Below are 26,764 nucleotides of genomic sequence, written 5' to 3' on the forward strand. Positions count from 1 at the left end.
ATTCACACACTAGTATTGGCCAGGCGTCCATGCTTACATGTACAGGTCCTATCCCCAGACCAATTGTTAAAATTGCACTAATGTAACCAACATGGTTTTAAGATTGTAATAGAGTTTATTTTATATTGGGACACCAGGCTTTTTATAATTTTTTGTATTACATGACTGTATATATGTTTGTAGGCATGTGGGTGTTTTTATTTTATTTTTTATTATTATTTTTTTACCTTTATATTTCTTATATTTTAATTTTATATTTCTCTGGGAGAGACACCGGAGTAGTTGTGGAGTTGAACTTTTATTTAAAGTTTTAAATTCCCGCTGTCCTTCCTTTCCAGTGGTTCTTTTAACCTCCTTTTAATATCTGGTCGTTTTTTTTAAAACAGCCCCGTCTTCTTTTTTATTTAACCAAACCTGTTTTTTTAAGGAGTTTTAATAAAGTGTTTTATTAACACCAGTGGTCCCCTTGTGCCCGTGCCAATGGTGCTGCTTTTTAACCCAAACCTAACCTTAACCAAACCTAACCTTAACCCAACCAATCGAGCTGCTTCGTAGGGCGGTTCTTGGCGTGGCCATAGTGGGATTCGTAATTTTGCTTACGGGAGTATCATAGACAAGACAATGTAAAGTGAGTTAACAGTGAACAGTGAAACAACAGACTTCTGCAGACACGGTGGTTTCATCTGTAGTTAATGCTGCCAGAGCATCGGCCCTGGAGGGAACGTCTCCCCTGAGCTTCCCGACCACGGTCTGGGAGCCTCAAACAGCAAAGGTGGAACACACGCTGTTAGTTAAAGGAAGTTTTGTTGAGGAAAAAAATGACAGGGACCAAGGATTCGGCCCACTCCAAAAAGGCACTGCATTAGTCCAAATTAGAAATCAACTGCAAGTGATTGCTAGCTATGCAGAGAGTGCTAGGTTATTTTTAAAAGCCTATAGAGGCCAGACCTGGGGGCAATTGGAAATAAAAATTAATACAATTTGACACAATAAATATTTTATTAAAGAACATGAGAACAAGATAGCTAACAATCGGACCTAGTGTGCTACAGACACATTTCAGTCTTTTTAAATGTAGGCGACTGAGGTTTGTTACCCAGGAGGTGAATTGAATTGGTCTACTTTTCTTTTTTCTTTTTTTTGAATTTCTTTTTATTAATTTCTGTGGGTCATCATAATTTGGTTCCAGGAAATACATCAAATAAAGGCGAAACAACGAATGAAAAAATAAATAAAAAGAAAATAAATCGATAAAGACAGATTTCAAAATTACATCAAAATCAGAATTTCATCTCTATTTTTTATATACTATGCTTCCCTCAGTACTTATTATTGATTATATCGACCCACCCCTACCAACCCACCCATCTGCCCACCTCTCCCACCCCCGTCCCCCTTTACCCGCACATTGCTGGTCCTCGTTCAATACAGAGCTCACACACACACACACACACACACACACACACACACACACACACACACACACACACAGATAAGTAAAATAAAATAAAATAATAATATATCTATATCTATTATCTTATGTTTTCTTTTCTTCTTTCCAAATGTCAGTAGGCATACCTGTGCATAAGCTAGACCACACTGTGAAAAATTCACAAGAAGTATTTACTTTAGCAAAAATAGTTCACAGTGACACAGCAAGGTCTGTGGATCATAAAAAGTATGTTAAAACTGAAAATACAAAAGGAATTTTTCCCGAATTTGGTGCAGAGTGAGACGTTGTTAACATATTCTCATTTAGGCTATCTCCTCCACTGCCTGGCACCTGCTGTCAGCGTCAAGTTAACCAGAATTAGCACTAATAGACCAGATGTGGTTATAATGTTTGTAGTATAAATTAAACATAAAAAAAAAGAAAGAAAAAGCCCCTTTGGAAATCTAGTTACTATACCACTAAGGTTTTCACACGTTTAAAATGCCCAGTGGAATTATTGTTTGCATAGGAAACAGTGCGGAGAAATAGACAAATGCGTTTATTTTGAAAGTCATGACAGGAAATGTAGCTGCTTGTTGTAGCTAACTTGACCTTCTGCAGCACCAGCAGAGGTAGAGCAGAGTGAGTGCTGAAACGTTACTGACCGGAGGTGCTCTCCTCTGAACGTCGGTCTCATTTTCACGATGAGTTTTAATGTCAGCACACAGGGCGAACAGCTTTGGGGAAGACCGTGCCAGTCATGCGCTGGCACCATTTTTTGAACCCCCAAAAACCGCATTTTAGGGGCGACCACGGACAAATCCCATTTACAGGCATCACCTCGCCAGGCGATGGAGGTCCTCCGTTAAGGGCTTGGTGGGGGAACCAAACTGTCGGAATTTCGCCAAAATTACGACGGGAATTAAGTACAGCTCCCTGTCTCCCGGCAACGGGAGAGACCACCTGCCGGTCGTGATGTCTCGTGCGAAGGAGCGGCTGAAAGGCGGGAATGAGACCAAGGACAGCGTCACTCTGCTGCCGTGCTTTTACTTTGTAGAGGTGAAATCTATCTATCTATCTATCTATCTATCTATCTATCTATCTATCTATCTACCTACAGAGGTGCAAATGGAAGTGACTGGTTGGCAGGCTGCTGTCTGTTTGATTTGGTTGGCTGACTGGTCACCTGGTTTAAGGATGCAAGCAATCACACTTATAGCCTACCACTATCAGGTTTAATGATGCTAATAAATATGAAGTTATCATTCTAGATACTGTAGGCTATCCTCTGCCAGAGAGCCAGCCTGGCTGTAATGGTGCAGTTTGATAGCAGTGATACTGAGCATCTGTATTCCCCTCCTGTAGTCCCTGTTTACCCTGTTCTTTTCCTTCTGCAGCCAGTGACACTGCAGTCTCCACATGATATTAGGATTCCTTGTGTATACAACAGTTTTGTGTGGCAGGATGCAATGTTTTATACAGCTTGTCCATTAAATGCAAGTGCCTCATCTTTGAAGTAATCAGTCAAAAACAGCTTGGTTGACAGCCACAGTGTTGTTGATAAACGACTGTGAATGACACAAATATGAACCTTTAGGTTTAATGCCACACTTACAGAATTTCAACTAGGGCTGGGTTGAACTAATCGATTATCCAAATAAAATCGATCTTCTTTTTCATTGAAATATAAAAATATTTATTTGTTACTTTTTTTAACAAATTAAAGTTTTGAATGAATCCCAGGATAGGCTATATCTTTTGGTTATAACACTGTTATGTAACCCAAACAATGTAACACAAGTACACAGCATATGAAGTAAATCGCGCCTCTTTATTATCATGAAACATTGTTTCATGATAATAACAACAATTTATCATCATCTAGGCCTGCCCAATATACCGTTTTTTTTTATCGTCATCGCGATATCAACTGGTGCAATAAACATATCGCGAAAGACACTCAGACATTTTTTCTATTAGTTAAAAAATCATAATTTTTTTTAGTGGTGCCTTTTATATTCAATTCAAGGTTTCAATTTGTTAAACTGGTACAGTGCCCGTTGAAATTGTGCCTGTTTGGAGCGGGCCGATTGCTTGGCCTGTGGTATTGCTACTTGTAGAATTCTTCAAAACCAAATTGTACCCCAAAATTACTTAAAGAAAGACCCCAAACCACTTAATATGCACCTCCACTGTATAGCCTACTACTGACTTACAGTGTAGGCTACATCTACATCAGAGGAAGACATTGTGCTACTGTATTTACCTGACAGAGAATGTGGCAGATTCAGAATTTAATCACAAAATTTCACATTAAATATGTGGAGTAATCAGACAGTTGCCTCATGGACTCATGGCGGTGTGCTACCCATCCGGCCTGTTATGAGAGCCAATCAGCACATATCTGCGTTAATCAACCAGCAGAATCGGAGCAAGTAGCCTACAGAGAAAATCTCACATTTAGCTCCGGACTGTGTGTGTATGCGTGTGTGCAGAGAGAGAGAGAGCAAGAGAGAGAAAACATTGTAGTGTTGTCTTTTTCGTCAACGATATTGCATGGTATCACCACAGTTTAATGACAACGGCGTTGTCTCGTCTCTCGTGCGATGTCCATGTAAGCAATCCGCTGTTGCTCCAGCGAAAGACCAAACAAGTTTGGTTGTTACCGTTATATCCAGTAATCATCTAACGCAAAACAGTCAAAAGTCGAAGCAGGTGTTGTTTTTTTTGATTGCTGCAGTCAACCTAGGGGAAAGACTGTTAAATACATTAAAATATTCAGTGTTGTGTCCCCCTGTAATAAATATATTGGCCAGGTTTTCGGTTTTTGTGAGGGAGATATGTTATAGGCGCGTAACGTTTTAGGTACCCTGGTAAATGGGCTGGGCAATATATCGATATTATATCGATATTGTGATATGAGACTAGATATCGTCTTGGATTTTGGATATCGTAATATCGTGATATGACATGAGTGTTGTCTTTTACTGGCTTTAAAGGCTGCATTACAGTAAAGTGATGAACTTTTCTGAACCTACCAGACTGTACTAGCTGTTCTATTATTTGCCTTTTCCCCACTTAGACATTATGTCCACATTACTGATGATTATTTATCTAAAATCTAAGTGTGAAGATATTTTGTTAAAGCACCAATTGTCAACCCTAGAATATCGCCGCAATATCGATATCGAGGTATTTGGTCAAGAATATCGTGATATCTGATTTTCAACATATTGCCAGCCCTAACGGCGGTATCAACGTAATAAGTTATAAGTGGTAACAGTTAGAGGCAAACTTACACAACAGTTGTGATGTTCCTGTATCCTATCTGCTCGTGCTCCAGTGAAGAAAAGTTAGTTTGGTATATCCAGCAATCATGTAACGTTGGATGTAACGTTGGAAGCAGGAAAAAGTGTACTGGAGTCAAAGCCGGTACCCACCCTCGGTACACACACACACACACACACACACACACACACACACACACACACACACACACACACACACACAAACACAAACACATACAAAAGTGTTCCACTTTATTAGATAGATAAAAGAAAGTTGTAAATCAAAATGTACTGGCAGCTCATTCTGTAACAAATACAGACAGTTGCTTTACATACCTGCAAGTAAGTGAATTACCAGGCAACCTAGATTGATGTAATATTCAGAAAAGAGTGCATTGATATGCTTCACAGTGATCATATTCTCCAGTCCATAAAGTTCAGTGACAGATAAAAAAAGGTTGGGAAAAAGCTGAGATATCCTGACGTTTAGTCCTTAATATAGGCCAAGCTCCAGCACTACTGATGCTTAACTTCTAACCCTGGGACTTGCTCACTCTCGTTCTGTCTAGGTTTCACAACAGGGCTTGGTTGTGCTCGCACATGTGATACTAGTAACTGAATGTTTGACCGCCCGACTGAAAAGGTGAGAGGCATTGTTCCTTGGCTGGACACGTCCTCAGCTTCAGCATGTCCTGAGCTCTGGCGTCCTCAGCTTCGGCCAGCGCGTTTTTTCCGCTCGTCGACGGCGTAGCATCCAATTGCCACTCGATTGATTTAAGGTCAAATAAACTTTAACCTTCAAACCCAGAAAGCTCCGCTGGGATAAACGTAGCTTGTGTCTACTGGATCAATAAACAAACCAAGCTACTGAAAAGCTATTCGATTCAGAAAACAGTAATGCTATTGAAAAAGTAGTTAAACTAGTAACGCTACTGCCCATCACTGCTTGCAATACAAGATGGATTTTGCGCGGTGATCAGCACAAGTTGCTGATGTCGCCTACTTTTTAATTTAGGCGTCATTCTCCGTGAACCATCACCTTATCGTGGTGGAGAGGTTTGTGTGTCTCTGTGAACCTGAGGGCTGTGTTGTCTGGAGCTTTGTGCTCCTGGTAGGGTCTCCCAAGGCAAAGTGGTCTCAGGTGAGGGGCCAGACAAAGAATGGTTCAAAAACCCCAATGAAGAAGCAAGGTAGAGATGGAGTGACCCTGCCCGGAGGAAGCCGGGGCCCCCGTCTGGAGCCAGGCCCAGGCAGGCGGGCTCGTCGGCGAGCGCCTGGTGGCGGGTTTGCCACGGAGCCCGGCCGGGCACAGCCCGAACAAGCTACGTGGCTCCCATCTCTCCAGCCCATGGGCCCACCACCTGTGGGAGGAACCGTTGGGGTCGGGTGCGATGCCACATGGGTGGCAGTGAAGGTCAGGGGCCTCGGCGGACCAGACCCGGGCGGCAGGCGCGGGCGCTGGGGGCGTGGAACGTCACCGCTCTGTGGGGGAAGGAGCCGGAACTGGTGCGGGAGGTGGAGCGCTACCGGTTAGATCTGGTGGGGCTTACCTCTACGCACAGTCTCGGTTCTGGAACCATACTCCTGGATAGGGGTTGGACTCTTTTCTTCTCCGGAGTTGCCCAGGGTGTGAGGCGCCGGGCGGGTGTGGGGATACTCACAAGCCCCGGCTGAGCGCCCGCTGTGTTGGAGTTTACCCGGTGGACGAGAGGGTCGCCTCCCTCGCCTGCGGGTTGTGGGGGAAAACTCTGACTGTTGTTTGTGCATATGCACCAAACAGGAGTTCGGAGTATTCGGCCTTCTTGGAGACCTTGACTGGAGTCCTGCATGGGGCTCCAGTGGGGGACTCCATTGTTCTGCTGGGGGACTTCAACGCACACGTGGGCAATGATGGAGACACCTGGAGGCGTGATTGGGAGGAACGGCCTCCTGATCTAAACCAGAGTGGTTGTTTGTTGTTGGACTTCTGTGCTAGTCATGGATTGTCTATAACGAACACCATGTTCGAACATAGGGATGCTCATAAGTGTACCTGGTACCAGAGCACCCTAGGCCGAAGGTCAATGATCGATTTCATAATCGTTTCATCTGATCTGAGGCCGTATGTTTTGGACACTCGGGTGAAGAGAGGGGCAGAGCTGTCAACCGATCACCATCTGGTGGTGAGTTGGGTCAGGGGTGGGGAAGACTCTGGACAGACCTGGTAAGCCCAAACGTGTAGTGCGGGTAAATTGGGAACGTCTGGAGGAGGCCCTGTCCGACAGACTTTCAACTCACACCTCCGGCGGAGCTTTTCGTGCATCCCTGTGGAGGCTGGGGGCATTGAACCCGAGTGGACAATGTTCAAAGTTTCCATTGCTGAAGCTGCGGCGAGGAGCTGTGGTCTTAGGATCTTAGGTGCCTCAAGGGGCGGTAACCCACGAACACCGTGGTGGACACCAGTGGTCAGGGAAGCCGTCCGACTGAAGAAGGAGTCCTTCCGGGATATGTTATCTCGGAGGACTCCGGAGGCAGTTGCAGGGTACCGAAGGGCCCGAAGGGCTGCAGCCTCTGCCGTGAAAGAGGCAAAGCAGCGGGTGTGGGAGAAGTTTGGAGAAGACATGGAGAAGGACTTTCGGTCGGCACCAAAGTGTTTCTGGAAAACTGTTCGCCACCTCAGGAGGGGGGGGGGGAACCATCCAAGCTGTGTACAGTAAGGATGGGACACTGTTGACCTCCACTGAGGAGGTAATAGGGCGGTGGAGGGAGCACTTTGAGGAACTCCTGAATCCGACTAATACGCCCTCTATGTTAGAGGCAGAGCTGGAGGATAACGGGGGATTGTCGTCGATTTCCCAGGCGGAAGTCACTGATGTAGTCAAACAACTACACAGTGGCAAAGCCCCGGGGATTGATGAGATCCGTCCAGAAATGCTCAAGGCTCTGGGTGTGGAGGGGCTGTCCTGGTTGACACGCCTCTTCAACATTGCGTGGAAGTCTGGGACGGTGCCAAAGGAGTGGCAGACTGGGGTGGTGGTTCCTCTTTTTAAAAGGGGACCAGAGGGTGTGTGCCAATTATAGGGGTATCACACTTCTCAGCCTCCCTGGTAAAGTCTACTCCAAGGTGCTGGAAAGGAGGGTTCGGCCGATAGTCGAACCTCGGGTTGAGGAGGAACAATGCGGATTCCGTCCTGGTCGTGGAACAACGGACCAGCTCTTCACTCTCGCAAGGATCCTGGAGGGAGCCTGGGAGTATGCCCAACCGGTCTACATGTGTTTTGTGGATTTGGAGAAGGCGTATGACCGGGTCCCCGGGAGATACTGTGGGAGGTGCTGCGGGAGTATGGGGTGAGGGGTCTCTACTCAGGGCCATCCAATCTCTGTATGACCAAAGTGAGAGCTGTGTCCGGGTTCTCGGTAGTAAGTCGGACTCGTTTCAGGTGAGGGTTGGCCTCCGCCAGGGCTGCGCTTTGTCACCAATCCTGTTTGTAATATTTATGGACAGGATATCGAGGCGTAGTCGGGGTGGGGAGGGGTTGCAGTTTGGTGGGCTGGGGATCTCATCGCTGCTCTTTGCAGATGATGTGGTCCTGATGGCATCATCGGCCTGCGACCTTCAGCACTCACTGGATCGGTTCGCAACCGAGTGTGAAGCGGTTGGGATGAGGATCAGCACCTCTAAATCGGAGGCCATGGTTCTCAGCAGGAAACCGATGGAATGCCTTCTCCAGGTAGGGAATGAGTCCTTACCCCAAGTGAAGGAGTTCAAGTACCTTGGGGTTTTGTTCGCGAGTGAGGGGACAATGGAGCGGGAGATTGGTCGGAGAATCGGGCGCAGCGGGTGCGGTATTGCATTCAATCTATCGCACCGTTGTGACGAAAAAGAGAGCTGAGCCAGAAGGCAAAGCTCTCGATCTACCGGTCAGTTTTCGTTCCTACCCTCACCTATGGTCATGAAGGCTGGGTCATGACCGAAAGAACGAGATCCAGGGTACAAGCGGCCGAAATGGGTTTCCTCAGGAGGGTGGCTGGCGTCTCCCTTAGAGATAGGGTGAGAAGCTCAGTCATCCGTGAGGAGCTCGGAGTAGAGCCGCTGCTCCTTTGCGTCGAAAGGAGGTGGTTCGGGCATCTGGTAAGGATGCCCCCTGGGCGCCTCCCTAGGGAGGTGTTCCAGGCACGTCCAGCTGGGAGGAGGCCTCGGGGAAGACCCAGGACTAGGTGGAGGGATTATATCTCCAACCTGGCCTGGGAACGCCTCGGGATCCCCCAGTCGGAGCTGGTTAATGTTGCTCGGGAAAGGGAAGTTTGGGGTCCCCTGCTGGAGCTGCTCCCCCCGCGACCCGACACCGGATAAGCGGACGAAGATGGATGGATGGATGGATGGCGTCATAGTGACAAATGCCAGTTTAACTCGTTTGCATAAAATCAAACCTGGTTTAGCCTCGTAAACCAGACCAGACTGGTGAAATCAAAAAAATTGGTTGCTATGAGTTACTACAGTAGAAAGGAAACTGGGTCACCAAGGTATAGACAAGCTGTCTAATTAGTTGAATTATGCTTCATGCCAGGAAGAAACTTAGTATCACCGGTGAACATTAAGTCCCCATAGGAAGTACTGCACAGTAATTCATCTAGTAAATATTCATAAAGTCGCCATGAGTAAAATACATATCAAGTATCCCAACAGTGACTGAGCAGTTACTGATCATAGAAAAACTCAACAAAGGAACATTCACAGCATGGAGGAAATATTTATTCATAATTCAAATTGAAAGTCCAAAGAGAAATTGAAAATCCAAAGAGAAAACAAAGCGAGATCAAATTAAAAATATTATTATTTTTAAAATTTTCCATTTGGCTTTGGCTTTTGAATTTAATATTTGGCTTTTGAATTTCAATTTAACATTGGATTTTAATTTTCATTTGGCTTTTGAATTTCAATTTAACATTGAATTTTAATTTTCATTTAATATTTGGCTTTTGAATTTCAATTTAACATTGGATTTTAATTTTCATTTGGCTTTTGAATTTCAATTTAACATTGGATTTTAATTTTCATTTAATATTTGCCTTTTGAATTTCAATTTAACATTGGATTTTAATTTTCATTTGGCTTTTGAATTTCCATTTAACATTGCCTTTTCATTTGGACTTGACACATGTCAATGTAAATGAGGAGGCGTGGCCCAAAGGCTGGTGGGAGGGTCTGAAACGAAAGGGGTGCAGAGGCCCCTTATGAGCAGCAGGGGGAGCTTACTGCTGAGGAGCACACTGTTAAGCATCTGTCTGCAGATTCACCACTAGGCTGGGTCTTGTTTCACATGATAGAAAATGATGATGTAAGCTAAACACAAACCACATTTCATGCAACAACCGTGAAGTTTTCATGTAGTTAGTATAATTGGGCCCGTGTTAGTAGGGCTGGGCGATATGGACCAAAAGTCATATCCCGATATATTTTGGCTGAATATCGATATACGATATATATCCCGATATTTTTTTCCGCAAAGTGAGAGCAAATGTTCAGTCAAAGCCAAAATCAAATATGACATGTCACAAGTAGTTTCATAGAAACAGTTGCAAAATCAAATAAATAATAAACCGGTTTCTTCACCTGGTTCATGATTAAATGCTCAGCTGTTCAAATAACAATAAAATGTAAACCTAAATACTGTATAACAGGAGTACCTTTTTTGAAATCAAAGCTCCATATTTGTGATTCGTTCCAAAGGTCAATTAAGCTTTTGATATTAATATAATCTACTTTGTTCAAAATGTAATGCCTCATGCCTGTAAGCCTAGGTTTATAGTCCCATTCTTCCACTTGATACTGCTTCCACTTAAGTAAACTAAAAGATGAACTATCGACTACAAAACAAAGAAACTAATTAATGTGTTAATACAAAGAATATTTATTATGATCGGTTCACAGATCTGAGTCCAAACGGAAACTTCACCCTTCTGAACTAAAGAGTTTCTGCTTCAAGGTGAAGTTTAAAACAGACTGAAATGTCCAGGCTCATTCCTCCACTATTTATTTCTATATGTATTTATGCGTTACATGTAATTTTAACGGGCACTGAGCTCCAGATCCTGCAGCCGCAGACGGTCTCTGCTGCCCCGCTGTAGCTTCTCTCCGTCCGCCTGCCGCCGGCAAACTTAGTGGAACTTTCCGCCGATATCGACATACAGGTCGTCCTGGACTACGTGTAAGATCCTACCGATCACCACTCTGTCTTTGGCTGGTCCGATCTGGATCAGCGGGGACCGGCGCAGCAGCGAGGCAAAGCTGTGTTTTTACCGGGGGAAGAGACGCTGCGGCCGGCCACGGAGCTCTCCGCCTCCCGCTGCCGCCGGAGCTCAGATTGCTGGTCGAAGGCGGCATACATAATCATAAAACACATTGTCACCTGTTAAATGTTATTCATTGCTGTTTGTTCTTTTCATTTCCTCTATCGAACATAATTAAGCAGTACAAAAGTCCGGCATCTTTAGCGTTGATCTGAATGCTTCGGACCTCTGTTCCAAGATGGCGGCGGTTTTGACGTATGTTTAGAACCTCAAGGCGACATCTGTGTATATATCTATGGGAGCAAGGATCACATTTGAACTATATCGATATATGCGATATGGTCTAATTCCATATCTCATTTAAAAATATATCGATATATTTTTAATATCGATATATCGCCCAGCCCTACGTGTTAGTGAGGACTAAATAAGGACTGGATTTAAAGCTGATGGCGGCCGGGATCGCCTCCCTGCTGGCCGGCCAGTGATGCTCACAGACACCGCTGTTAGCTGGAAGTCTGAAAAAGTAGTCTACACGGGCTGTACAAAAGGCCGTCGATCAGGAGTGATTGTTGTGAGTAGGCTACATGTTGGAGAATAGCGCGGACACGCACCTCACACCGCGCGCACCACCCGGAGAAAAAAGTGAGAGAAAGAAAAAGGAGAGGTCGCAGTTCGGACGATGACTATCCAGTTGAGATTGTGTGTGTGTGCGTCCTCTAAATCTGACCACACACAAACACACGTAAGCAGAACTACCCACACCCATGTTTCTACTGTTGCTTAATTAAATATAACATCAAAAGAGAGAAGTTGTCTGAGTCGTGTTTTAAACAGACACACCTGGGGCGAAATTGGGAACCAGAATCAGCTTTAAATCCAGTCCTAATCTAGTCCTCACTAACACGGACCCAATTATAGTAACTACATGAAAACTTCACGGTTGTTGCATGAAATGTGGTTTGTGTTTAGCTTACATCATCATTTTCTATCATGTGAAACAAGACCCAGCCTAGTGGTGAAGCTGCAGACAGATGCTTAACAGTGTGCTCCTCAGCAGTAAGCCTCCTCCTTTACATTGACATGTGTCAAGTCCAAAAGATAAAGGCAATGTTAAATGGAAATTCAAAAGCCAAATATTAAATGAAAATTAAAATCCAATGTTAAATTGAAATTCAAAAGCCAAATGAAAATTAAAATCCAATGTTAAATTGAAATTCAAAAGCCAAATATTAAATGAAAATTAAAATCCAATGTTAAATTGAAATTCAAAAGCCAAATATTAAATGAAAATTAAAATCCAATGATAAATTGAAATTCAAAAGCCAAATATTAAATTCAAAAGCCAAAGCCAAATGGAAAATTTAAAAAATAATAATATTTTTAATTTGATCTCGCTTTGTTTTCCCTTTGGACTTTCAATTTCTCTTTGGACTTTCAATTTGAATTATGAATAAATATTTCCTCCATATCACAGAACAGCTGTTCCTACACGTAAGGCTCCAACAAGGGCACATCTGGCAAAATGTACGCTGTAACGAAACACCCAACTAAAGTCAACTGCTGGTGGCAGAATAACCCTCCATGTGCGGTTATAGGATCAGATGATGTAGTGTCAGCACTACTGCCACCCCTTCAAAAATACAGAAAACCTATGGTGCAGCCGTAACTGTTTGAAAGCACCTTTACTGTTATTTTCAGTATTTAAATAACATAATTTAAATGATGTTGAAATGTTTTAATTGTCTGGCTATCCTGACTTGTATTCACCAATGTACAGAAACGGCAGTAGCAAGGAGGCTTGGGGAAGAGAAGTGGAAATTGCTGTTTCTGGTATGTTTGGAAATCAGCTACGTTCAGAGTCGTTATTTAGAAGCCAGTGTCTGCACTTTCAGTCCAGAACTCCGTACATTGGCTGTTTGTGGCCAGGAAACAGACTGCAAAACCAAAACCAATGTTCAAAGGAAGCTTAATGTGGACGCAGCTTGTGCAGTGGGTTGGAAGATAGAGAGAACACTGACAGTCCAACTCCCACTCAACACCACAGTGTGCAAAGCAGTTCATATTAAGTTGATATTTCTCAGCTGCCTGATACATATCTTCATGCTTTTGTATGTGAAAATATTGTACAATACATGTTCACAGAGTCTGATGTGTTGGGTGGTGATGGAGTGTTTCCCTGCCTTCTGCCCATTGGATACACTAATTCATGGATGAATGACTGATATGGAAAAAAACTGTTGGCACATAGCTTTTACTGATTTGATGCTTTTCTTGAAATGTTGCCGTGTTAACTGAAAACCTAGTGCACGATTAAAACCTAGTGCACGATTAAAGCTTGGCCTTTTTTCCCAGAAGCAACGATATTATATATATAAGTCTGTATCAGTATTGGTTATTGTTGGGTGATAGGGCTGCATTTTCTTGGCTTTGGCATAAAACATTCTGAATCTATCATAATTATTGTGTTTTTCATTTCTTTCCCTGACAGAGCTGCTCTGTCTCCTACATTTTCTATCTCACATACTGTCACACCATCCTCCCACAAACTGGCTGCTAGGCAACATGGCCCTTTGAATGGGGTGTATTTTTACATCTGTGTGTTGAGGGCTAGAGACTTTAAGAGGAGAAAAACATCCCTGCTGTAGCCTGGTTTCCTCAGTGTGCACAGTGGCCACTAAGGCTTTGCTTCAAAATGATCAGAACTATGTGTTCACTTCCTCAGATATGCATGATATAGTACACCCTGGAGGAAATACATCCCGGAAGTTAGAGCATGGGCGATATGGAGAAAAAAATCTAATATCACGTTATTTTTGACCAAATACATTAATATCGATATTGCAGCGATATTGGTGCTGTCACAAAATATTTACACAATGAGATTTTGACAAAATCATCAGTAATGTGAATATAATGACTAAGTGACTAAGCAAATAAATGGCTATAACAGTCTGAAGATGACATCACCTTACTGTAATGCAGCCTGTAAAAACCAGGAAAAACAACACAACACATATTACGATATCGATAATATGGATATATTGTCCAGCCCTACCGGAAGTTTATAGTTGTTGTTATTGTATTTATTTTCTTAATAACACGGCACAAAAGTCTGGACAGGCATTCTCTATGCCCCCCCCCACACCCCTCTTTCTAGTATCTTTGTGGAAACCCCTGTTTACTCATTCCTCTTTTTCCCCAAGTGTGACGCACCATCTTCACTTACAACTAAGTCTTACAACGTCTTAATTATGACATTTACTGAGAATGTGAAGTAAGTGCTAAACAATCAATCAACCAACCAACCAACCAACCAACCAATCAATCAATCTTATTTCTCATGCGTATTCGTACAAATTCTGTGTGCCATCAGATCAGCACACAGAAGTAGAGTCACTTGGTGCCCCCTCTAATGTAGAGATGTAGATGGAGGCAGAGATGGTCTTGCTTATCCACATAGTCAGGATCGTAGCCGTAGGTGTTAGCTGATAGCCTTCTTTACCTTTTCCTCTGTGTTCAATCTGTTTACATCTAAAAGCGGCCAGGGTAGCAGAGTCATCAGGAGAATGCTGAGTTGTTTCCCTATTCTGTTGAGTGACTCAAATCTATTTTGTATTTAAAGGTCCCGTGACATGGTGCTCTTTGGATGCTTTTATATAGATCTCAGTGGTCCCCTAATACTGTATCTGAAGTCTCTTTTATATAGACCTTAGTGGTCCCCTAATACTGTATCTGAAGTCTCTTTTATATAGGTCTTAGTGGTCCCCTAATACTGTATCTGAAGTCTCTTTTATATAGACCTTAGTGGTCCCCTAATACTGTATCTGAAGTCTCTTTTATATAGACATTAGTGGTCCCCTAATACTGTATCTGAAGTCTCTTTTATATAGACCTTAGTGGTCCCCTAATACTGTATCTGAAGTCTCTTTTATATAGGTCTTAGTGGTCCCCTAATACTGTATCTGAAGTCTCTTTTATATAGACCTTAGTGGTCCCCTAATACTGTATCTGAAGTCTCTTTTATATAGGTCTTAGTGGTCCCCTAATACTGTATCTGAAGTCTCTTTCCTGAAATTCAGCCATTTCTAGCCACTGGGGGACCATAAGCACGCATATTAATGTTAAAAAACCTCATAAAGGGAAATTTTCATGCCATGGGAACTTTAAGAAGAGCAAGACAATCACTACGTTTACATGCAGTCAATAACCCGTTCAAAACTGGAATATTAGCAATAACCCGGTCGCGCACTTTTGAGTAGAGGAACTTCTTGTTTGCGCCAAAAAACATAGTTATAATAATAATTATATACTATAATAATATAGTTTTATATATATATATATATGTCAATGCAGAAAACCTGCGCGCAGTATACCGGAAGTAAACAAGAAGTAGAAGTAAACATGGCGAGACGCAGCACAGCACCACACTTGTGGAGCTGAATATAATTTCTTTTGTTGATGGCAGAAAGTACCGAGATAGTGAGATTTATAAGAAGGTGACCGAAAAGTTATTGCGTCTTAAGGTTGTCCGTACGTCCAGACGCTAACCGTGAGTCGCCGTTTACATCGGGAATTGATTACAAATTCCATGTATACAGGAGTAACTCTCTCTGCTCACGCATGTAAATGGATTATTCCAAATGTTTCAGAAACCCGAATAGTGATCTTAACCCGACCATAACCTGAAAATTGACAGCTTGTAAACGTGGTCAATATGATACAAGATTCAAGTTACAAAAATAAGAAGCTAGTGTCCTTTCCTTCTGGCCAGCAAATTTCTCAATGACTCTCTGATTATAGTCAGTCATCTCAGTAACAAGTCTCTCTTCCATGGACAACATGGCCAGTGCATTCAGCCTCTCCTGGGTCATGGTGTTTCTGAAATTATTTTTAAAAATTCTTTTCATGGGTGTGGTAATGACAACTTTTAGGAGAGTCACAGTTTCGGAAAAGACTTCTTCGAGATTTTTCTCCATAAACAGCTGGAATAGGTCCACAGCACCACGGCAGGCTTTGAACTCTTCCTTGCTGTAGATGAGACTGAGCTCTGTCTTTAGCTTGCTTCCACTGAGCATTGGGTACGCTTTCATGGTGCTGCTCAATGCATCTTCAGGAAAGGTATCCTTGTACTCCTCAAACCTGTCCCCCTGCAACAAGGTGGCACAGACCAGGTGGTCTGTGAAGGAGAAACGCTCCCTAGTGTGTCCCAGGATGGTGTCACAGACCTATAGAGATAATTAAAAAGAATATATGTATATATATATATATATATATATATGTTAATCTAAGGAAGTAGCCTGGCCACTAGTTGTCACTGTTGCAATGATTTTCAAAAGAAAAATAGAGCCATTTGAGTTTTTTGTCCCATGCAAGACACAGAAGTTTTTGGTGGGTAGTTTATGACTTTATATTTCATTTGATCATTTATTTTTATGTTGCCAATTTATTATTTTCAGGATGCTGTATAATATTAAAATTATGATTTTAGAATTTATACCAAACAAAAAAAAAAACAAATTCTTGAGTCTGTAGAATATGATATGTGGGCAGGACATCTATGCAGCACAAAATATAATGTAAAATGGTATTTTGACTGATTTCTATAACAAACTCACCTCTGCTGCAATCCTTTCACGGTCTTCTGGACTGAGTGCCCGGCGCCTCTTTGTTGGCCGAGAACCACTGCTTTGCTCAACAATGGAATGGAGAGATGGACAAAGATAATTCATTATAATATTGGCAAAAGAGAAAGAGAGTTAATAATGAAAGAGAAAGCAAATAATGATCATATTACAGGAATAGTTACCTGATCTTTTGTATTTCCTGTTGGAACTGTTGGATGCTCCCTTTGATATGGACCGAATCAATTCTTCTTCTGGAGCTTGGCATAGACATGTGGCATGATGTAGTGATAAAGTTCCAGAAAGAACTTAAAATCCTGATCCTCCAGTAGCATGGCGAACAAGATCCTCTCTGTGCTCAAAAACTGGCACGGCTATGAAAGTTCCATCTGACGTTGCTGGATCTTGGCAGTCTATGGGCAACCACTTTATCCAGAAAACATGTCCGCTTGGGTGACTTGGAAAAAAAGCTGCCAAATCCACAAATGTTAAAAAAAGAAATTCTCACCTTGGATATGTGAGAGGTGACCTGTTGCATTATCAGGTTGAGCTGATGTGGGCAGCAGTGGATATAGTGGGCATTTGGGTACACATCTTTGTATTTTCCTCTGAACACCTGAAGTGGCCCCCTCATCACGCTGGCCCCATCATACGCCTGGCAGATGAGCTTACTTTTCTGATCCTCAGGAAGGATAGTAGCAAGATGCTCTTTTAGGGCAGCAGCAATGGACTCAGCTGTAGCTGACTGCAGAGGGATGAACTAAAAAAAATCTTTCCTGCACGTTGTTTTGGTCGGCTTTTGCGTGAAGTTGAATGACAGGTGTCGAGAATCAATCAGATTGGCTAAAATAACATGTATCCCATTCTGATTTGCCAGGGTCGCAAGGTCAGATATTATATTACATACAAGCCTAGTCTTAAAATGGCATAGCAACCTGTGCTTTAAAAAAAAGAAGTAAATATCAAGAATCGATTTGCGACATTAGAATCGAAAATGTAATCGAATCGAGGATTTGGAGAATCAGACAGACACACAGGAGCTGGCGACACTCAGGCTCACTAACTTAAGGTTGGCTGGCTTTAATTTGGACCAGCTATTCTCATTTTCGTGACAAGCTGCTGCTGCGGTATCTCTCTCACTCCAATTGACAATCACTAAGATTTATGCAAATAATAGTATGATGTGACCCATTTGCAAATGAGCGTATGATATCATTTGCATCTTAGCGCTCTTAAACCCAGGAAAAGCCCCTATATTATTTTATTCCATTATATCAACATTCTTTGTGTTTTTTACATGAAAACAAAACATTTTACAGCGTGAAACTTGTCAGTGCTCCCTCATGATACACTATCTAATAAACATTGTTTCTAAATGCCCTCAAACATATCTTTGATATTTTTGATCTGATATTCCTTGTTACGTATTAGGGGAAACGTACACAGTAAGTATGTATCATTGATAATTGGCAATTGTATTGGCCTCTTATTTTAAACATACTGACAATATCACCTGTGAGGATTGATTTGGTCACTGACACTTGTTAGTTCAGTATTCTTAATTCAGCTTGAGTATTTAGTGGTAAAGATTAATGTGTTGATTTATTGAACATCTCCACCATAGAGCAGCCTGACAACACCAGGAAAGTCTGCTGTATATCTTTTCACACGGGGAGCGATTTCACACGGGGAGCTAGTAATAATTTTTAATGAGAAGCGAGCGGGCAGGTAGGGACCTGTAAAGGCATAACAGTAGTCAAGTCTTCTGAAAATAAAAGTAAGGTGATAGTAGGCTGACTTTGTAATTGTCTTAATGTGGCTGTTGAAATTTAGGTCTGAGTCTAAGAAAGTTTAAGAAAGTTCTGGCGTATCCAATTGTTGATTTGTTCAGTGCTGGTGATATGGTGATGTAAATGTATGCTGTCATCATAACTGTGGTAACTTATTTAGTTGTTTCCATTACCAGTTGAATAATGTAGTTGTTTAACTGAAGAGGCCACAAAATGGAGCCTTAGGCAACTCCGCACTTCATATTTGTCTGTATGTGTAATTATCTTTACATATAGACATAAAGTGCTCCCACTTTAGACATGCCAGTAAACAGCTGGAAGAAGTTGTCAACATAACGTTACCTGAGTGAAATCAGCATGTAGTTCCTTTTTAGATACAATTTGCTTTATTTGCAATTGTGTCTCAAAAGCATCATATGTCTTACATTGTAGGAGATCATGTTAGTGGCCTTTCTCTCACAGAAAGTGTCATGGTTTTGGGTTTGAGTTCTGTTGGTTTTGAGGTTCTGTTCTTGTTTCCTGTTTTTGTTGTGTATTTGTTCTGTTTTCTGTTGTAACCCGTGTTTCCTCCCTTGTCTCGCCTAGCTGTAGTCCCTGTCTTGTTTTGCCTTGTGTCTGTATGTTCCGTTTCCTGTTTTATTTTGACGGTCTGGTTTTCTGTCTTGTCTTGTCTGATTTACTTCCCGTGTTTTCCCTCCCTTGTGATTGCCCTAATGTGTTTCACCTGTTTCCCAGCCATGTGTTACCTGTTGCTTGTTTTCTCATCACCCTGTGTATTTAGTCTCTGTTCTGTCTTTGTCTCTTGTCGGATTATTGTTTGCTGTTCGGTGTTTCTTGTTTGTCCTGGTTTTGCCTGTTCCTGCCTGTTCCTGCCTGTTCCTGCCTGTTCCTGCCTGTTCCTGTTTTTGGGATTCTGCTTGTACCTGTTTTGGATTGCCTTCTGTTCTCGTGACATCTTTTTGTTTGGTATGACTTTATTATTTTTGTTTATTAAATCCTCCAAGCTCATACTGCCTGTCCGTCTCTGCATTTGGGTCCTCTGAAACCCTGACAGAAAAAGTCTTTGTATCAGAATAAAATCAGTTTTACTACTGTGAGTCCATTCAGCTTCAAAAGGTATCACACATAGCTAATGAACAATTAGAAGATAGATTTCACGTTTTGAAATGTGCATCTCAGATCACATTTTCACTCACTATGACCATCAGCCCTCATTTTACATACAGTTTAGCAACAAAACAAAATGCTGAGGGAGCATTATGTTTTTTTCATGTTGGTTTTGAGCAGTATGCACCCCCACTAACCTGAAAAAAGTTACATAATAAAACGTCTCCTTCAGTGGGGAGTCAGAGGCAGGGTTCGCTAACATTAGCTTCTTGTCTCATCTGGGATCAGATAAACAGTAAATTCATAAAATTCAATGCCCATAACCTATTTTCCAATCTACTGTAGCTGTCATATTTCTTGGGACCCACGGGGGTGTGTTTTTTTTTTTTTTTTTTTTTTTTGTGGCTTTTGTCACTGTTTGTCACTCTGCCTGAGGAGAAACTGCTGTACTCAACGTTGTTGTTTATTTGGTTGTCATAACTTCATGATGACGTCCTGCCACTGTTCCGGTTGCTCACCGTCAAAGGGGAGAGAGAGCGGATGACTGTTCACTTGAGTTCAGTGGAGCAGACAGCTTTGCAGAGTTGTGTAATTACGACTTCATGACTTTTCATTAATAGCTGAAGAAGCGGCAGCAACAATTTTGTAACGGCTGTGCGCTGCTGCTAAATGTATTTAGCGGTGTCATGGATTGGGTATATGGCGGCAAAAAATAGTCCATCTGCCTTACAAAGATGTTTGCGCAATGTAATCCAGGTCATCAGACGGCGATCCAGGGTCCTGCAGCAGTGGAGCAAATCTGTTCTCCAGTTGCACATTCGGTTGATGGGGAGGTTTTTTTGTTGCTACTTCTCCCTTTCACACCTGTCCACGGTTGTGTCCTACTAAGTACAGGGGTTGAAGATGTGCTCTGTCTGGGTGATAATCAGGGATTTTCCTGGCTTAGAATGGGCCTTTGGGGGTACACATATGAAGCGGGGGAGGTCTGGGGGAAATTCCCCCATGGAAATTTAATGTGTCAAAGGTTGTTTTCAGAATTTCCTACTACATACTACTAACTACATACTACTATTTATTTTGGAATGTTACAAACACCCAACACAAAACTTTGTTTAAATGATTTGAGCAATTATTTCATAAATCTGAAACTTTTAACATAATACACAGTACAGAAAAAGAAGAATAACTAACAAAAATAGCATCCTGAAGTTTTATAAAGTAAACCAAGTAAACATAAATAATAAAGACTGCTGTCCCTGGTGTTGTTTGATGGAAATCCCCCCATACTGCACTTTGTTGTATTTTCTTTTAACCATCTGTTGTGAGATTTCAGAGAGAGAGACTAGGGTTGGGTACCGAAACCCAGTGCTAATTTGCTAGTTGCATGAATAGAATGTTGCCGACATCCGGTTTGCTTCCGGTAAGCCGTCCCACTTCCGCTCGCCTCATTCCTGAGTCATCCTGACCTGAAGATGGCGTTGTTTTATACAAGAAGCCTGCAAGATCTACCTGAATTTACCATCAGTGATTTGCACAGGATTACTAACACCTTTGCATCTGCTCCCAGGAGTAAGAGAGAGAAGGGTTTCAAAATGTACATTTCCCAGTTCATTGACAACTATGAAGGTACGTGTTTTTTTTTTGTTTTTTTTTACTGTCGTATCTTCGGTGACACTAGGTCGGGTTAGCAGTAGCTTGATTGTTACTAGCTAACTAAATCATCTACGGGAATTACAGGTTTTCCTCTATGGTTGGCCATATTTCACATGATTCATGAGTAGATAGTTTTATTTTAGACTTTCGTTTACATTTAGCTCACCTCTTTTTAGTCCGATTGAAAGTCAATCCGTTCACAAGATCGTATAAGCGTATAAAATAGATGTGTACATAAACACACGACTTCTATCAATCGATTAAAGAAATGGATGTTTGATCGGACCCCATCATAATTGGGTTGAAAGTGAAAAGGTGTCATGTAAACGGGGCTATTCTGTTAAAAATTAATATATAACTTTTGAGTGATTGTACCATGTAATTATTCCTAAACGATCTTGATGTGTCACTTAAATGATAATCAATGTGATGTTATCTCTAACTCAGTGTCAAAGTGTCAGGCACAGGGAGAGTCAGTGTGCGAGCTCCCTGAGGAAAAAGGAGAGACCTCACAACTTGAGAGTAGGATATACAGTAGTTCACATCACATTATACTACACTTGCTTAGATTAAGGTTAGTTATGCGTGAGTAGTAACTTTTTCTGCTGTTTTCTTCCAAGATTGTCCTCGAAGACTCCTCCCCAGTACAGCTGTATGAGACGGTGTGCTCGTGTGCTGCTGGCAAGGCACTTTGCAACCATACCGTGGCTCTCCTTTTTCAGACTACTCTCAGCTCCACCTCCTTGCTGTACCCCCAGTCCTTAGCTGCACTGAGACAGAGCAACGCTGGCACAAGCCAAGGACTATGGTAATTTTCAGAGCATTACCAGTAGCTACATGTGCTGGGTGTAGTTTTAGTCAAGACAAAGTAACTCATTTTGAGAATTAAAGGAGAATTCCGGCCAATTTTTACGTTAATCTTGATCGCTATAGCTACGCGAGTACTTTTGATAGAAAAAACCCCGACCCGAATCAGTGCAGGTAACACTGAGAAGCTGCAGCTACGTACTACAAGCGTCCCCTGAGCTAAAACGGCAGTGCTCGGGGCAAGTTTTAGAGTGCCTTTGTGCCTCTTAACAGACACAAAATGCAATTAATATGTCTGTGCCACAAGAACAGGGCCCTTACGTGTCAACAAGATGCGTTTTCAACTCAGACATTGTTTAAATTCACCTACCCTGGTCCCTGTCTCGATCCTGCCAGTAGCTAGCTTGCCCTGCTAGCTGATAGCCGTTAGCTGCTAGCTGCCGTTTGGTGAGTGTATACAGACAGGCTTCTGTGATAATCATCCCAAAAACAATCCACGGAGCGGTGGTGGTGTAGCTATGTCCTCCAGAGGACAGGTCATGTCTTGAAGTGTATTCCCCCCTAAAAAAAACAATAGTGCGGTAGTAGCTGTTAGCTGCTAGCTGCCCTCCGGTGAGTGTGTACAGCCAGATAGCTGTTAGCCGTTAGCTGCCGTCCGGAGAGTGTATTCAGCCAGGCATCTGTGCTAATCATCCCAATAAAAATCCACGGAGCGCCCGGTGGGTTGGTGGATATCCTGCATAGGACAGATCTTGCCTTTGCAGCGAAAGGTTTAGATTATTTCCCCCTCAAAATAGGTAATTGAGCACTGTAGTGGTTATGACCATATCAGTGACTATGTAACTACATGGAAATGGGATAAACGATGTCTGTGGCTTGCACAGTAATAGCGTTACTGAAGCCTAGCTGTTGCATCGCGCGGTCTCCTGGGAATTCAGTTGTAGCAGAAAAAGGTAAACAGTAATTTGCAGATTGGAGCGTAGTGTGTGTGAAGAGTGAAAAGCGGAGTTGTTTATAACGGAAGAAGCTTGGAGTATGAAGAATATAGCAGATATGCAACACACGGAAGAGCCTTTTGCGTTTGATGGTCATCCTTATTTATTCGAACCAGAGTATACAGACGAAGAACTAGCCTCAAGAGTTGGAAAGAACGAGACTGACAAACAGAGGGGAAACAGGCAGATGAACTTGCTGCTCCAAGCACAAGCTAAAGGTAGCCTTCAGTAACTGGGGGACATAGCCACACCACCGGGCGCTCCGTGGATTTTTATTGGGATGATTATCACAGAAGCCTGTCTGAATACACTCACCAAACGGCAGCTAACGGCTATCAGCTAGCAGGGCAAGCTAGCTACTGGCAGGATCGAGACAGGGACCAGGGTAGGTGAATTTAAACAATGTCTGAGTTGAAAACGCATCTTGTTGACACGTAAGGGCCCTGTTCATGTGGCACAGACATATTAATTGCATATTGTGTCTGTTAAAAGGCACAAAGGCACTCTAAAACTTGCCCAGCGCACTGCCGTTTTAGCTCAGGGGACGCTTGTAGTACGTAGCTGCAGCTTCTCCGTGTTACCTGCACTGATTTGGGTCGGGGTTTTTTCTATCGAAAGTATTCGCGTAGCTATAGCGATCAAGATTAACGTAAAAACTGGCCGGAATTCTCCTTTTAAACATATTTCCTCAACTAGGATTTCTTAGGACTTTTAGTATGTTGTTCTGGACACCTCATAGCAATTATCTAAGCTGCAAAAAATTATTTTACAATTTGTCTGTCGTAAAACGCTACTTTGCCTGGACTATTTGTCTGTGCATAAAAGATAACATTTTCCACACGTTTCATTTAACCACCTCTGAGATGCCATTTCTTTTTACTTTTATCATTGATTGATAGGGTGTAAAACCAGGCCGGGTCAGTGATATGGTTGTGATGTCTGCCAAGCCCAAACAAAGGACAGTTGCCAGTGGTTTCAGGTAGGTTATGTCTTAAGTAAAAAAAAAATCATGAAAATGTGGTCATCTGCCACACAGATATGTATAGGTACATGTTTACTAATTTGAATTGTGATATAAAATTCTACATAGGAGCACTCTCTACAAGGCGACGCGGGGGGATATGCCTGATCCTGATGTTTTGAAAGTGACAGAAGCATATGAAGGCTTTTCACCTGACATAGCACCCCTTATTACCACCATGTCCATCAGTGCCAATGTCCCGCTGGTCGAGTCAGCTTTGGGAAAAGTTTAGGAGGGCAGTCTGATCTCTTACCAGCAGCCAGTGCCAGCAAGCCACATCATTTTACTCCACACTGGAGCTCCTACACCACCACCTCTGCCTTTGGATGGCTACAGATTGGAGCCCACTTGTTGCCAGTTTGTATGCAGTCTCCACTAGCAACTGCATCTGCAATCTATACTGACCAACTTGGATATGGCAAGGGCAATAGAAGTGGCAACAAGGGACCAGAGTATGTCTGTGGAGTGGCATCGGGTCAGAAAGATGAGATTAACATCTTCTCACTTTAGGGAGGTTTGTCATGTTCATGGTCAGACATCAGCAGAACATCTTGCTGAAAGACTGCTCAGGGGTGTGGCCCAAACATCCGTCATGAAAAGAGGTCTGGCATTGGAGCCACAGGCCATTCAAGAATACTGTAAAGTGAAGAACAACAGCTACTGGCCTTGTGGCTTCGTCATACACCCTGATGCCCCCTGGTTAGGGTCTTCTCCCGATGGTGTTGTTTTTGACCCCACAGACAACCCACCCTTTGGCCTTTTGGAGGTAAAATGCCCCAATGTCAAGAGTTACGTTGACTGCAAATACCTGAAACTCCACAATAACTCCATGAAGCTAAAAAAGCAACACAGCTACTACTGGCAGGTCCAAGGGCAACTCCTACTGACAGGTATGGACTGGTGTGACTTTGTTGTTTTTGCAGAGGAGGACATGGTCATTCAAAGGATCTACAAGGACCCAGAGGTGGCTGCAGTCATCAGGGAGAAGGGGGATTTTTTCTTTTTCTACTTTTACTTATCATGTTCCATGAAAACTTGAATCACCCCATTCTCCCTGGATATGTTTGTGTAAAATGTAATCTCATAGTTCTCATTACAATGTACACATGCACGTGTCTGTAAATATTTTCATGTTTATGTACTGTATATAGTTGTCATTACAAACCTATACAAGGTGCCATTTGTTTATGTAGGCTACTGTATATAGTTGTCATTACAAACCTATACAAGGTGCCATTTGTTTATGTAGGCTACTGTATATAGTTGTCATTACGAACCTATACAAGGTGCCATTTGTTTATGTAGGCTACTGTATATAGTTGTCATTACAAACCTATACAAGGTGCCATTTGTTTATGTAGGCTACTGTATATAGTTGTCATTACGAACCTATACAAGGTGCCATTTGTTTATGTAGGCTACTGTATATAGTTGTCATTACAAACCTATGAAAGGTGCCATTTGTTAAAATGTCTGATGTATTTGTGGCAGAGCCACTGTATAAGAGGCAATAAAATTCAAGGTAAACCTCAAGTAAACTTCTGATAATTTACTGAAAGGTACCAGTATATCACAGGTTACAAAACAGTACAATTACAGTATATTTTTTTGGATTGCTAAACAACAGTGGGCACAACTGAAGCCACATGTGCAAAACTCTAACCACAGTCAGCACTTCCAATAGTCCCCTGAGCTACACAGTTCACATGTCCTGCAAAACTCATTCCTAACAACACAACTCTTAACACATGTCTCAACACTCAGAACTATCCTCACTGAGATAACACACACAAAACACACAATACCATTCAGAACACAGAGTAAAAACACAAGCATCAAACACCAATACAGAAATTACAAACTTTTCATCTTTACATTTTTAATAATTTAAGTGACTTTACACTAATCAATATTTGCTATCAATATTTGCTATAAGAAAAGAGTGAACTTATTTTCTTTCCTTTTTTATTTTATACAAGTTTTGAGGTAAACAAGAATGCATGAAAATCCTCAGTTTGCTTACCTACGGTGAATATACACACTACCGGCCAAAAGTTTGGGGTCACTTAGAAATTACCATTCCACTCCATTATAAACAGAATACCAGCTGAGATCAGTTGCATTGTTTTTTTAAACAGGGCAGTAGTTTTCAGATTACATTATGTGTTTTCATAATTGTAAAAGGGTTCTCCAATGTTTTCTCAGTTAGCCTTTTAAAATGATATCAGATTAGTAAACAGAATGAGCCTTTGGAACATTGGATGAATGGTTGCTGATAATGGATAATGTAGATATTGCATTAAAGATCAGCCACTTCTTTCTACAACAGTCGAGAACCTTTTGCAATTATGTAAACACATAATGTAATCTGAAAACTGTTTTGTCTGTAGTAATTTACGTAATTACTGGAAATGTTACAAACTAAAAGGTACATAGTAGTCCAGACGTTTTACACTTTTTTTTTATCAACAAATTGGATGTCGTCTCTTTCCATGAAGAGAAAAGTCCAGACAGGTGCCAGTCTGGTATTGAATACAGACTTATCACTGTTGGGTTGCCCATGCCTTGACAAGGGGCCCATACTGGTAATTTACCAAGAGGCAAGCAACTGAAAACAGCTGGTCAATAGACCCAGAGATGGACAGAGGTATGACCTTTTCAAACAGTTTGTTCTCCTTGACCCTCCTGATGCACCTCTCAACGTGGACTCTGAGGCGGGCAATGGACTGAGTGTGCTGGACATCCTCTTTGGCCATCTGGGTGTTCTTTACCAGGAAG

General features: G+C 42.2%; 1 protein-coding gene and 1 long non-coding RNA gene across 2 annotated transcripts in view; both read left to right on the forward strand.

The window, feature by feature from the left end:
* The first annotated feature begins 2,093 nt into the window (after nucleotides 1–2,093).
* LOC114565217 (phospholipid phosphatase-related protein type 4) overlaps nucleotides 2,094–26,764 on the forward strand; it is a 112,757-nt gene continuing 88,086 nt past the window's right edge. The window contains exon 1 of the mRNA XM_028593125.1: nucleotides 2,094–2,491. Within this exon, the coding sequence (XP_028448926.1) occupies nucleotides 2,408–2,491 (84 nt within the window). The 5' untranslated portion in view covers nucleotides 2,094–2,407. The remainder of the gene's footprint in view (nucleotides 2,492–26,764) is intronic.
* LOC114565929 (uncharacterized) lies at nucleotides 21,785–24,176 on the forward strand. Its single transcript, XR_003694007.1, has 3 exons — nucleotides 21,785–21,971; nucleotides 23,865–23,944; nucleotides 24,056–24,176. It is a non-coding gene; the product is annotated as an uncharacterized LOC114565929 (long non-coding RNA).

The sequence above is a fragment of the Perca flavescens genome, chromosome 12, assembly GCF_004354835.1.
Source record: "Perca flavescens isolate YP-PL-M2 chromosome 12, PFLA_1.0, whole genome shotgun sequence".
In the NCBI taxonomy this organism is placed as follows: Eukaryota; Metazoa; Chordata; class Actinopteri; order Perciformes; family Percidae; genus Perca; species Perca flavescens.